Source organism: Microtus pennsylvanicus, chromosome 1, assembly GCF_037038515.1.
Source record: "Microtus pennsylvanicus isolate mMicPen1 chromosome 1, mMicPen1.hap1, whole genome shotgun sequence".
NCBI lineage: Eukaryota > Metazoa > Chordata > Mammalia > Rodentia > Cricetidae > Microtus > Microtus pennsylvanicus.
The window spans coordinates 51998669-52012381 of NC_134579.1; the positions used below are offsets into that span (position 1 = coordinate 51998669).

Here is a 13713-nt window from a genome sequence, read left to right on the forward strand (position 1 = left end):
AATCATTACCTAATTTTGTATCTATTATGTGTCTACTGCTTGTCTATCATTCAGTGCTTTTTCTATGCTTATTTCTGGAAGAGCCATGCTTGTTTAACTGGCCATTCATAAGCTCCACTGATATCATCAGAAATATACTCATCTGAGAACATTTCTTGAGAACATTTCATGCTGCCATTAAAACCATTTAATTTTTATATAAATCATGTAAGACCTGTTTACACAAATTCTCCCTTTCCTTCATTCTCCATCACTTTCTAGAGACTTCCAACCCTCACATTTTTTCTTTTATGTACAACCCTGCAATTATAACTGTTGCGAAATCCTTTAGGGTAAAGAGTCTCCAAGCCGGGAAAGTCATACACAAACTTACAATATTTCATTTTTTTTAGCCTGGGATTTCATTTTCTAGCATGCTGATCAGAATTTTCAGGGTCTAAATCTCTGGAAATATCTTCCTATTTCTTCCTAAAGTATCTCCACACTCCCTGGAAGCCTTGAGGGCACAGTGGGAGAAAGACAACAGGAATCGGGCTGGTAGAGGGACTCAGACATATGGTTAACATAGACACATTTTAAAGTTTAGCCCTTGGGCTTTCCAAGTCACTTTATCTGGAGAAAAGTGCACAATAAGGACTCCCCACCCCCCAACACACACACTACACAACTCACTCAGAAGGACCTCTTGGAAAGGGTTTGCTCTGACCAGTTAAAAATCTATTTGAGATTGTGGATCAGAGAGGTAAATAGCTGCTATATCCAAGCTTAACAGTTTTTCTGTAATTTCAAATAACTCCATCCCAAGCCAAGCTTTGGCTTCATGGATTTCTTTTACTTTGGGCAAGTTTTGGAATTGTTGAGGATTAACAAAACCTAACGATAAAACACTGACCATTTCCAAAGGCTTTGTCTGAAATGCGCAGATGGGATGTTTCCAGCACACGTACATCACCTGGTGCTGGAATATGAAGTGGGGACAGTGAGTGGTACACAGATATAACAGGGACTGAGGATTCTGGTATCTATTGGCTGAAAGGTGATGGGTACATGGATTCAGAACACCAGCTCTTTGCTTTTGCATGCACCGAAACTCTACAATTCCAACAAAGCAAAAGGGTCTTGAGACAAATTCCAAGCTCTTCTCTAGCGTCTTTTTAGTGTGTATCAAGTCAGTCATATTGGTTTTACCTCACTTAACTGTTAATAACTTTCTTCCTTGCAAGAGATTTCACTTTCTATTTAAAAGGATGCAACAGTATTGATACATATAACACTGTATAATTACACATATGCATACACTGTCACTTTTTTTCTAACAGAATTTGTATCTTTAGCAAGGAGCCCCTCTTTCATCGGTCTCCCTCCCGTGATTTTATTCTCAGCAATGGGAAGGAAGTATGGAGTGACTCTGGTAATTCATTAGTTAATTCTACAGAACACATTTTACACATCACAGTATGAACAGATAGGAATTTAACTCTCTTAAAGAGTTTTTACACCATCAAATCTCCCAGAACTTAACTTAACTTTAGAATATAACATATTGTCAAGCTAACATGAAATTCTCAATTTTCCTGCCTGAGTGCAGGGATCACATTGCATGCAACCATATGTGGCCCCTCAGCATCCTTTGACTATGCTCAAAAGCATGCCGACTAGGATTTGAAAAAAATGAGCACCCAATGTACATTTGCATTAAATGCGCCATGCCAACATTTTCTATCCCAAAAGCCATAGTAGGTGATACCACAACCACTTTCATTAAGTGATTCAGGGAGGTTCAAAACCCAGTGGTAAGTGGATGACGGTTCAGAACTTTGCGACCAAATATGTGTTATTACATACCTAGGTTGATATACATATGGTTTCCAGAGGACTTTTGTTGTTTGGGACAAACAAAATTTTGTATTTGAGACAGGGTCTCCTTACATGGCCCTGGCTGGTTAGGAACTGGCCTCAAAGTTAGATTGCCTGCCTTTGCTTCCCCAAGTGCTGGAATAAAGGTTACCACCACCACATCCAGGTCCAAAGGACTTATAAAAATAAGACAAGGTTCAGGAACACTCTACTCATTCGACTTGAGGTGCGAGCTTTTGTGGGTGGCCAATGCCTACAGCAAGAGTATGTACGTTGAGCTCCCCTGAAAGCTCTCATCCCAAGTGGCAGCCTGAAGTGAATCTACTTTCTTCCATTGGACTCCCCTCCACCTTACATCCTCCGCATTAGGGAGAGCAAGCTCTACTCAGACAATGGTCAGTCTCAGGTAAACACAGTGTAAAGGGAAACCATTGACCAATGTTCTGAAATAGTTGAAGAATTCTTTATTATTTTCTCTCCTGTATTTAGCGGACATGATACACTGAAGGCACATACTCTATGGCTGGTAGCTGACAGAAAGAAAATGTATTTGAATAATAATATCTTTAAAATATTTCAAATTTTTATTAAATATTTTTATTCAGTTTTAAGATCACAGTTAAAGTACTTTAGCATGTTATACACATGACTTACATGTGCAATTTTTAGAAATATCAAATTAGGTATAAGATTTTGAAGAAATTATATAAATGTATATATTGACTTTTTACTACACATACATCTAAGAAAGCAATAATTCCGTTGTACCATTAACTGGAAATCATTTATTACATGGCATGTTTACACCAACTCTAAAGAGAACAAAGCCAATTTCCAAAGCAAATTAAAATAAAACAAAAACTGAAATAAAATGAAAAAATCAGTCATGCTAAAACTGTCAACAGACTTAAGACCTGGGGTCAAACGAAGCCATGGTTAATTTATGACATGTAAGTAAGCAATTCAAACCTATGAGAACCAGTTTATAACCTGGTGTGTGGAATCTCAGGAGGTTTTAATCAACTCTTTGACAAATTCCTGAGAGCCAGAGGCTTGCTTAGTGCTAATGACATGAAAATGTGGCTGAGCAATCACTAAGCTCAAGGTCCCCAGCCTTCCCTCCCGACCCTAGGTTCTGCTGCTCCAAGAGCCGAGGCACTAAACGTGAGGAGTCAGGAGACAAGAGCAAACCTTCTGGTGAGCAACAGAGAAGTCAGTGACATTCCATGGAACATGAGTGTCTCTATGATTTAGGTTAGAGCTTGTGAGGTAAGATTCGTGTTGTGGGTGGGTTTGGAGGCATTCTATCAGATCCTTGTTACTCAGTCACCAGTTCTGGCCCAAGTTATCAGAAAATCTTTGGAAGTAGTAGTAATGTTCACAAACATGAATTCTGTGCATGAAATCAATGTGAAGGCATGATCAGCTTGACCACTGTCTGCCATGAAAAAAAAATCAAACAAACACAAAAGAAAAAAAAAAACAAAAAACAAAACAAAACAGTGGCCACAGAACTTTTAACTATAAAGTTCCTCCTGTGACTTTATCAGTAAAAATCACACCACCACAGATAAAATTTGGTCAAAAGAGGACACTTTCCCTCCCTCATAATGTATATTTCTATATTTGAAGGAAAGGGCAGCACAGATAGGTGCAGATATACAAAGAAGTCAAACGTATGCCATTTACTTCTGTTGCTTCTTTGTTCTGAAATGTCAGAAGGTAATAACGTCCCCACTGAAGAGGACAGTCCTTCAGCATGGAGTATAACGAACGTAGCTATCACTTCCAAACGTAAGTAAAGTAGTCCATCAAACCCTGACGCTTCCCCAGATCCATGGTTCCATGAACCACACAGCTGCTTCTCATTTTACACATGTTGTTAGTTAATCTAGGTAAGACTTTAATAATCCCCAAACTCAAATAAAACCAAGTCCAGCCTAACTCTTTGGGAATGCCTGTATAAACAGAAACAACATCTAATTAGCAAATAGTACACTTTGCATAAAGTGCAAAACAAGGACGTGTGGGGAGAAGCTAAGTTCAGTTTCCACCTAGCAGTCACTCCAAACACTTAACAGGTCAAAAGCGATAAGCACTCGCTCCTACTGCTCATTTCAGCACGACGTTGTTCTCTCTGGAGAAGCCAGTGTGTGAAGACAAAACACTGCAGTGGAAAATCGTGGCACTGAAGGTAGAAGCGAAAGACAGACTTACTGAAATTAACTTTGGAAGCCGAGGTAGCCCATGAGGATTGGCCTATCTGAGGGCTCTGGGGAGCAGTGCAATCAAAGGTGAATCTCAACAGCATCATGTACACCCCAACATCTCCCTTACAAGCGGTGACTCCAGGCCTCCCCTGATTTCCTTCCTCTCCCCCGAGGAACCAGCAGTGGTGCTTCTCCTCTGCTGCATGGATGCTGTGCTCCAGCCTCCAGCTGCTGGTCTTCAGAACACTTATGACGCATACAGTAGTTTAGCAGGCAGCATGGTCCCACTGCTTCACATTAACATCAAATGCCAAGCTTGGAACAGAGTTATGTAGTATTCCCCACCCCACCCTATACACAAGACACGTCATTCAGTCCTCAGCTAATGTCTGTTCCATAGCAATGTACAATTTGAGATTTTACATCGGTGCAAACACTTCCGTACGCTGAGTCAAAGACTGCAGAGTGCAAACACATTTTTTATGACTTAGCAAAGCATCTTGACTTTAAGAAAACAATAGGAAATCAACACGCCAGACTCCAACCCCCAGACGGGTTCAGACGCTCCTCCGCACATACAGTGTTGCCAACATTTTCCTCTAGTCACTGTAAAGGCAGGAAGTAAGGTCATAATGATACTGTAGGAATTCTTTCAGCATGGTTTATGGGCCACATCTGATAAAATTAAGTAATTTCTGACACTTGTGGGGGAAAGGCTGCCAGAATGACAGGATCACTCAGGAGGGGGTTGAATGAATTAAGAGTTTTGATCCACCATTTGAGACTAACCTAATCTGGGGACAGGAACCTGTGGTTTCCAATGTGGCCATGGGACATTTTTTTCCTTTTCCTGATCTCATTTACAGTACCCAAACAAACAAAACTTCAAGGATGTCTTACAGTATTTTCTCTTTCACTCATCTTAAGAGCTGCAGTTTTAGTTACTATAACATACTCTGGACACTTCAAATTTACATTGGAAATACCAGAATAACTAAAATAAATAAAAGGCTAAAGAACACTGGAAGAGTTCTATGTCTGCACCTGAGACAGAACCTCCCGCTCCAGCACTGCAGAGAAGGGCAAGGACAACTTTCAAAACAAGATTTATATACAGGTTTGAATCCAGAAATTAAGGTTAAAAGCATAAATACTGACAACTTCAACTAAATGCAAAGTGGTTTCAGAAAGATATGCTACAACAATTTGGAATATAACAAAGCAGAAGAACATTGTATTTTGGTTTGCTTGAGATATACATAAGGTGCAATGACTTGTTTTCTTGAGGATGCTATGAGACAAACGTTAGTGTGGCTGGTGCTTGCTGCCAGATTACAAGTAGGCATCAGAGCAACACAGCAATGCCAGCTTCCAGAAGGAGAGGAGCGACATGAAGAGGACAACGCTAATGCAGTAGAGTACGACGTAATGGGCTGAAGGGTTTGTGCTAACAAATGTTACCTGAAAAAACCAACACCCCTCTCCAGCAGATGGGGCATAAGAAGCACAGCTACTGAAATCAAGACCTCGCTCAGAGAACTATAAAGCTTTGCAGGATTTCTGCTACTCTCAGTGCCTAACCGCTTAAAAATTAAGCATTTCTACAAAAAGGTTTGTTTTTAAAGTATCCGAAAACAGCCGTATCCAGGAAGTCCCTCCCATCCCCACCCTGCCTAAGGGAAAAGCAGATCAGGTAAGATATTAACCACGTAGAAAAAGGTCATCTCTTGTTTGTTTCTTTTTTAAAAAAAGGTCTCAGGAATATACAGCAATCTCTGAAGGGACTCTAGTGAAATGTACTCGGAGGACTGAAGGAGGGTGCTCTGGCAAAAATAGATCTATTCTAATGTACTCTAGAGAACAACAAGTTAGTACCATTGTCAAGATGCATGTTCTGCACCAATGCAATTGTTGGTTTTCTACTTTTGTTACTAATTTTTTGGGTTTTAGCTAATTATCATGTTTAAATCACTGCTAGCAAGTGGTCCAAAACTCCAACAGCCACCAACATCAGGACCCAGCAATTTCCAAACATTCACTTATTTTTGTTTTGAAATTTAGAAAATATTATTAAAACAGTTATCATAGTAAAAATAGTATGCTAAAATCTGGGGCTATTCACTCAATTTATTTCTATGTGAATGGGGTTAAGCTATACCTACTGATTTACCTTTTACTAATTCCTGCTTCCTACATCCCCACAATGAACATGAATTTTTGAGGACACAATTTTAATACTCTGCTGCCCTCCCTACCTGCTTTGGAAAAATAACAACAAAACAAACCTCTATCTTTTTCAATTCTGTTAATATAGTTGTACATATTTTCCAGCACCGGAACTGAAGGAATATCTACAACCATGAGAAGCTAGACCTAGACAGTATTAATAGAGTCATTTTATATGGCTATTAGGTCAAATTACAATTAGAAAAAAAATCGTTACACTTCAGTCAAGTATAAATAAGAAAGCTAGATAAAACCATGTAAACTGTCACCATTTAGAGATCTAATTCAAAAGCTTCAAATTCCAGCTAGCACTATCAAAACTCCACCAGTTTGAAAACTATTAAAAATTATTGCTGGGATCCAAAAATTAAAATTTGGTAGTTTGTGCTGTGTTGCAACAGTGGGGAAATACTTTGTGCTATGGAACAAATACCCTGTAAAATCTGTAGCCTCAGATTAATTTTGATGTATCACTTTGCATCTGTTGCTAGGAAACAAGACACTGTGAACGTCAGGTGGTTAAGTCAATATGTTGAATGTTGTAAGCCAGTTAATCCACTTGGCACTGGCATATGGTTGGTTTTATGCTTAAAAGCAACAAAACATGAAAAGGAAACAGAAACCTGTAGGTGGATCTGACTGAGAGGCGCACTTCAGACACCTCCCCACTCGTTAACTCAATACCTCCTCAACAACACCAACTCCAAATGGCTCCTAAACCTGCAGTGCCTAGAAGGCCGTGCATAGCAATCGCAACCCGTCCAGTCTGTCTGTGATGGATGTAAAAGGTCTGAAGCTCCAAGTCCATATGAAGTGAGCATCTTCAGTGTGTTTAGAATAATGAAGTAATACTAAGGTCACTTCTGAATAATAGTTTTGTCTTTTTTTTGTTTGCATGAACGATCCATTGGTCACTTAGACCCCTGTGTAAAAATAAAAGAATCCTCAAGGCATGAAAACATCAGTAATCTGTAATCTGCAGGATGCTTCCCCTGTCTGGGAAAATATTTGCCACAATTTGCCCCAAGCAAATTCTTCTTGGTCACTCAAGGCTAAGAAAAAAATTCAGATTGTAAGAATTGTAATAGTCTCTTTCTCGATCTCAAAATCAATCAATCAATCTCTCTCTCTCTCTCTCTCTCTCTCTCTCTCTCTCTCTCTCTCTCTTCCAGCAAACTACCACTACCATTCTGGTGGCAAATATAAAAGTGCAGAATATATGGACCACAAGGCCGAGCATACACCGCTAACAATGGTACGTCTGCCTGCCCATGCTGCTTAGGAGTCTCTGGTACAGGCTTTTTAATATTTATTCTACAATATAAATGTAGGTATAACCTATTATATAAACCATCTTAGAACTTAAATCTTCATGTACAAAAGACTAAGAATATCTAATAATAATAACTAGTGCAGTGCGTCAGGGTTTTTTTGTTTGTTTTGAAAGAATAACTAGGTAATATATGAAACTAGTTTCACACTCTCTGGTTGGTAAAAGAGATGCTGGATGAGCTACAGTAAAGGCAGCCTTTTACCAAGTTACCACTGGTCACCGTCAAAAGCCTTCCTTCCATGCAAAGCAAAGGTCCACATCCCTTTGCTTTTGCTCAGTATCACACAGTAACACTGCCCTCAGAACTCGTGGCTTCTGAAACAACAAATGGGCCCAGAATGCTAAGTTTTGCTTCAAGTGATTCTGGGCTGTGTGGGACAACAAGCACTTGTCTGCAGTCTGTACTTCCCACCACATGGACTTGCCAGCATCCCTGGTAAAGACAAGGCTAGGGTAGTAGGTAAAGCACAATGTTTTACAATTAAAGGGCGCTTCACTGGTCAGCACAAGAAATCAGTACAGGAGCCTGTGGCATTTCTTTTGGCTGTCCATCATGGGTGAGTGAAGTTGACCTCTGACCTCTGTAAAACAAAAGGGGGAAAAGTCACTTATTGAGGGTATATAATCTGAGATAAGCAAGGACAATGGGCGATAAGAACGTTCCACTGTCTTCCTCGACAGTAATTAATTGCTACTTAGTCATTTCATTAAATCCAGTTTTGTCTTTCCTTTCTTTTCTGAAGAGTTATTCATCACGTACCCTACCCAATAATCCCTAACAATATATTTTCTTGTTACCATCCAAAGCTAAGGCCTTCCACTCTGTAGAGATAAAAACCTGAAAGACCCACAAAGCTGAGCAACTTCTCAGGACATGGAAAACTTTCAGCCAAGAGTGAAGCTCTATGAGAACACACCTTTTTCTTAATGCAGGGGGATTTTAAATGGCACTTTCCTGTACTCAATTTGCCCAACAAGGAAACTCTCCTATCTTGATTCGTAATCTCCGGAAAAGAGAATCCACCTAAGCTGGCACACAAGGAATAAAACCAACGTTTTGTTTTCAAAATACATCAGGAGACAAAACATCAGCAGGTATAATTACAGCCAGATGTGCAGTTGGTCTCAGGAAGGTATGTACACAGTTACATGAGGCATGCAAGCTGCAGCAGCAGAGTGTCTGAGAGAGGGGACTAACCACAGGGGCTAGAAGGAGGAACAGCAATTCCCCGCATCTGCTTACAAAGGCAGGTATGGCCTAGGTGGGAGGGGACAGCACTTCCCTGAGTGCAAAGCAAGGCTGTGGAGGGCGGGTGCAGGTTTGCTGAGAGTGGAAAGGCTTGCCTGGGTGTTCTGCTGTTGCCAAGGGTGAGTCACAGAAGGCTAACGGACTGGACAAGGATGCAACCACAGCTCTGTATAGAGGAGAATGCTTGCAGCAGTGAGCTGACTGTGGCCCTTGCCGAGCCCTTCATTATGATTCTCACTGAGGTGCAAGTGGAGAAGCATCATCTTGCTCACAGGCTTAGCAGATCTCCCAGAAAATGTCTGCCAGCCCTCACTCCCCAGTGGGAAGCTGCAGTGCACAAGAGAACAGGAATGTGACTTCCTGGAGACATCTGGAGGCTGGGTGAGGGAGCGCCAGAATTGACAGCTAAAGGGCCAGGTGACAGAGCTGCCACCAGGGCCTTCAGGTGTCTAGAGGTTAGAGGGGCATGAAGCTCTAGCACACTGTACATCCGCTGGGCTTTCAAAGCTTTTGTACTTGACTGAACATCTCATAAATAAAGTTACTTTTCAGTGAGTAATCCACTTTGAATAAAAAAATAAATAAAACACCCAGGTTTAAAAAAGCCCGTCTTTCTTTCCCAAAGGATCCATTAAGTAGCAGAAGATTCAACTATAATAACGTGCTCTCTATGAAACTTCACTGAGTTCAAGGAGTTCTCATGCCCGTGATCCGGTCAGATCCTTACAGCTTAATTCTTTGGGGATGTCATTACATTCAATATAAAGTGAGGAAACTGAGGAGCAGACCATCTAGAGTTGAAGAAATTAATGGGCTTCTGTCTATCATGAGGTAGATGTCAAGATGGTCCTTACTGTGCACCCACAGTATTTTGACAGGGGATATTGTCATGGCTACCAACATCCTTAGCACTGAGACATCAAGTCATCCACATAACATCTCCATGAGATGTGCGCCATTGCGGTGGTTTAAATGAAGAATGTTCCCCCAGGCTTTTGAGTACCTGGTCCCTAGTGAGTGGTGTTCGGGGTGGTTGTGGAATCTTAGAGAGATGAAGCCTGGCTAGAAGAAGTATATGACATGGGGAGGGCTTTCAGAGTGTTTATGGTTTCTCCCTAATTTCTATTTCCTCTCCCACTGTCAGCTACTTGCTCCTGTCATCATGCCTGCTGCTTGTTGCCATGACTCCCACCATAATGGATTCTTATCCCTCTTGAACTGTATGCCCAAGTAAATGCTTCTTTCTAGAGCCCAACTTCTAGAAGTTGCTTTGGTCATGGAGTCTTATCATAGCATCAGAAAATTAATAAACACAGCCACTCCCAATTTATATAAAACAAATGCTGGGAGTGAGAGAGGGTGATTATGCTCAGGATACTGTATTGTTCTTCCCTCACACCTCTGCTTCAAGATCTGACCCCAGGATGCTTACAGAACAGTGCTTTGCTACTCACAGGAATAGTTTAGCATACTACAATATTCAAGATAAAATACTTGGTTGCCATTGACTCTCATGTTTACCATACTGCTAGTTCACATATATACTTTGCAACAATTCACATAAATAACGGTGCCGTTGAACTCATTATGAAAGCCAGAACATTGTGTGTAAAACACCAATCACTTCTGAAATGGCTGGTTGGTTTCAACACGGCTTCCTCCACTCACACGTCTGACCACTCACCTGTGCACATTCTCCATGGCTGCAACCTCAGCCAGTGCAGCGAGGCTAAAGAATGCAGACACAGCAGGCATTTCTGGAGTACTGCTCCGTGGCTCCTCAACCGTATTGTGTGAGCAATCATCACTGCAGTATGTCTCAGTCACTTTAGGGAGACTCCTGTGTAGTTGCTCCTTTGGTTTGTCATCTGAAACAAAAGAGAAATCCATCACAGGCGGATGACTCAGAGAAGAGTACGAAGGAAGCACTGGGACAGACAGTGTGGGGAGCTATCGTTCCTGTCCACGTCTGCTACCTTCTTCTGAGTAGCAAAGCTCATCCAGAGCATCTTCCTCTAAGGTAATAAAGCACTTTCATTAAGCTCAGTGCCAACTTCCAACTGTGGACTCTGCCCAAAAGCCGACAAATGAAAAGGTCTGTTTTATTCAGAGTCAAAGAATGGTTCAGTGTTGGGGTCAGAAGAAAAAAAGTGAACTGTGACCAAAACAAAACCCAAGAGACTTCTGTGATGGATATGCACCTCTCAAGAAGCCATAGCATAGAATAGCATGACAATGGTAATGTGGACTTGGGGTTTAATGTAATTCTAACAGGTAGAATAGACTAAACAACAGGTAATCAGTCCTGCTGAGCTCCCATATTGTAACTTTGTTCAGAAGACATAAGGGAACAAAGACAAAAGACTTTCTAGTACCTATAAAAATACAAAAGAACACTTTCTTCATTATGCAAACATCGTAGGAGAGACAGAATTTTTAATAATATTTAAATACAGAAAACAACTGATAAAAGATATGACTGTCATAATTAGGACATAAAACTGGCATGTTGTTTTCCTATGTAAAAAGGGAGTATCTCCTAAAATTTCTTTTTTCCTAAATGTGAGAATGAATGAGGACATAAATGAACAAGGACATAACAATCTATAAAATGAAAGTTATACATGAAAAGTAGAAAGACTATTTGGGAAAAGGGAATTAGTTGGGGCTTGAGATAAGAGTAATGGGAGCCGAGTGTGATCAAAGCACACTATATACATCAATAAAGAGGTCATTATGGCGCCTACTACTTTATACAACAAATTTTGAGCTAATCATGAATAAAGAAAAATAAAAATCACAGATCAGAATTTACATTAGAAAGTGAAGAAAGGAAGTACCCATTGAACCAACACTGATGTTAGTCTTCACTCTGACCTCCCATTCAGACACAGAACTCTTCTTCAAAGTCTCACTCTGCTATAAAACTAAAACTAGGAGTTGTAATCTGCTTTATGGGCTTAACAACTATTTAAAAATACAAGATACAAGGAAAGTGCAAAATTAATGATTGCCCTATTGTATATTTCTTTTAATTTATTTATTTTTATTTTATATGCATTGGTGTTTTGCCTACATGTATGTGTGAGGGTGTCAGGTTCTCTGGAACTGGAGTTACAGACAATTGTGAGCCACCATATGGGTGCTGGGAATTGAACCCAGGTCCTCTGGAAGAGCAGTAGGTGCTCTTAACCACTGAGCTATCTCTCCAGCCCTGCCCTCTACTTCGAACTCAGCAAGTAATTCCTATCTGCAAATACTGATATAACCCAAATCAGATCAAATAGAATGCTAGACTTGCTAGAACTCAACAACTAAGATCACTGTGCCTAGCTAGCATGGCACCTCAAGATTTTCAGGGTATGTTCAGTCACCATCCTACCCTTTACCTCAAGCCTTTTGGAAATTCCACTGGAAACAAGCAGATTACAAGCTAAGACAGGAAGTGGGTAATTTTGCTGTCTATTTAGACCAGAAAACAAGTTTTCCAGATACATTCTCGGGCTCCACTAGTGGTCAGAATCAGCCCTACAGAAAGTGTTAAATATATTTTCAGGTTCCTTAATTCACTGCTTTGAATATATAATAATCTGGCTTGTAGCGACATGAATAGAACACCATGAAGTTACAGAGACTCATCTAGTAGCTTTCAAAATCTAGGCTCTCCTGGAATTTACTTAAGATTGGTGGAGGGGCGGGCATGCAGAGGAAAAGCAGCCAATACTCCAAAAGATTACCTTTCCTTTCTAGGGAGTCAGACACACACTTGGAGAAACAGCTATGAACGGCTTTAGAGCATGAAATAGAGCATGTGTGGAGGCCAATAAAAACATACAAAATAGATAGGGCTTTCATTGAGAAACGACAATTGGCTGGTTTAGAATTACTTGCTGGCCAATGTAGCCATTGTGGACACCTGCTGGTTCTCAGAACCTTGACCTAAAGATCTTGATCCTTACCCAAGGTACTTCCTGCTGGTGATACTCGGCCATCTGCAGTCCTGACAAGGTGTGTGATCTTGGTTTTCCTTGCTTTTCTCTTTTGGCTACCCACCAAAGGTTCTTGCATTGCTGCTGGCTCTGGAGTGTTGGGAATGGATAGGGCATTTTTAACCTTATAAGCAGGCTCTGTGGTGTTTCTGTCTTCTGAAAATATGGCTGAAACAGGATAAATGCATAGTTATATACCAAACCACAAAGCATCAGCACCATTCTAGAAAAGACATATTTCTACATACCTGACCCATCTGAATAGAGAATTTACACTCAAGTTTTCAAAACATTGACAGAAAAAAAAATGAAATGAAACATTACCACAATTTGTTTACTACTTATTTATATATTCCTCAAATCTTCACAGGATTCAGATACATCCCCTCATCCCTTTTATGGTGTGAAGTAATACAGCCAGGATATTATTTCTGACCAACAAGTATTCCACTACTGAGCTACATCCCCAGTTTCTTCTTTCCCTGTCAACTATCTTTGGCAGGCTTAGGTGGGGTAGAGGTGTTAATATATGCACTTTCACCTGGATCCCAAGAGATCACAAGTCCTGGGTGTGATCAGGGAACCTTTCTGAGCTCCTTTAGGCCAATTCAGTTGGACAGGATGCTAGCAGTAGTTTCTTGTCTTCTGAAGACCCAGAGATTAAACATGTGCTTCTTAATGCACATTTACAGCTGGGACATTTACCTTTCAGAACCAGTCTGGCCTGAGCAGAAAAGAAAACTGTGAGGCTTAAACTTTTCTCATGCATACTGACTTCTCACCGTGGATAGGGCAGACATTGGTAGAGTCAGCAGGCAAATAAAATCCTAACTCTAGGGCAGAGTGAAC

General features: G+C 40.6%; 1 protein-coding gene across 7 annotated transcripts in view; it reads right to left on the reverse strand.

Moving 5' to 3' along the window:
* Positions 1 to 7188: 7188 nt before the first annotated feature.
* The window catches only part of Bbx (BBX high mobility group box domain containing), a 236282-nt gene continuing 229757 nt past the window's right edge, over positions 7189 to 13713 (reverse strand). For 5 of the 7 annotated variants that reach the window (XM_075964175.1, XM_075964184.1, XM_075964202.1 and 2 more), the window contains exons 16-18: positions 12835 to 13032; positions 10560 to 10743; positions 7975 to 8207 (exon numbers count right to left, since the gene is read on the reverse strand). In XM_075964175.1, the coding sequence (XP_075820290.1) occupies positions 8120 to 8207; positions 10560 to 10743; positions 12835 to 13032 (470 nt within the window). In that variant the 3' untranslated portion in view covers positions 7975 to 8119. Of the gene's footprint in view, positions 8208 to 10559; positions 10744 to 12834; positions 13033 to 13713 lie in introns of all 7 variants that reach the window. The other 2 variants (XM_075964232.1, XM_075964222.1) reach the window with 1 other exon arrangement.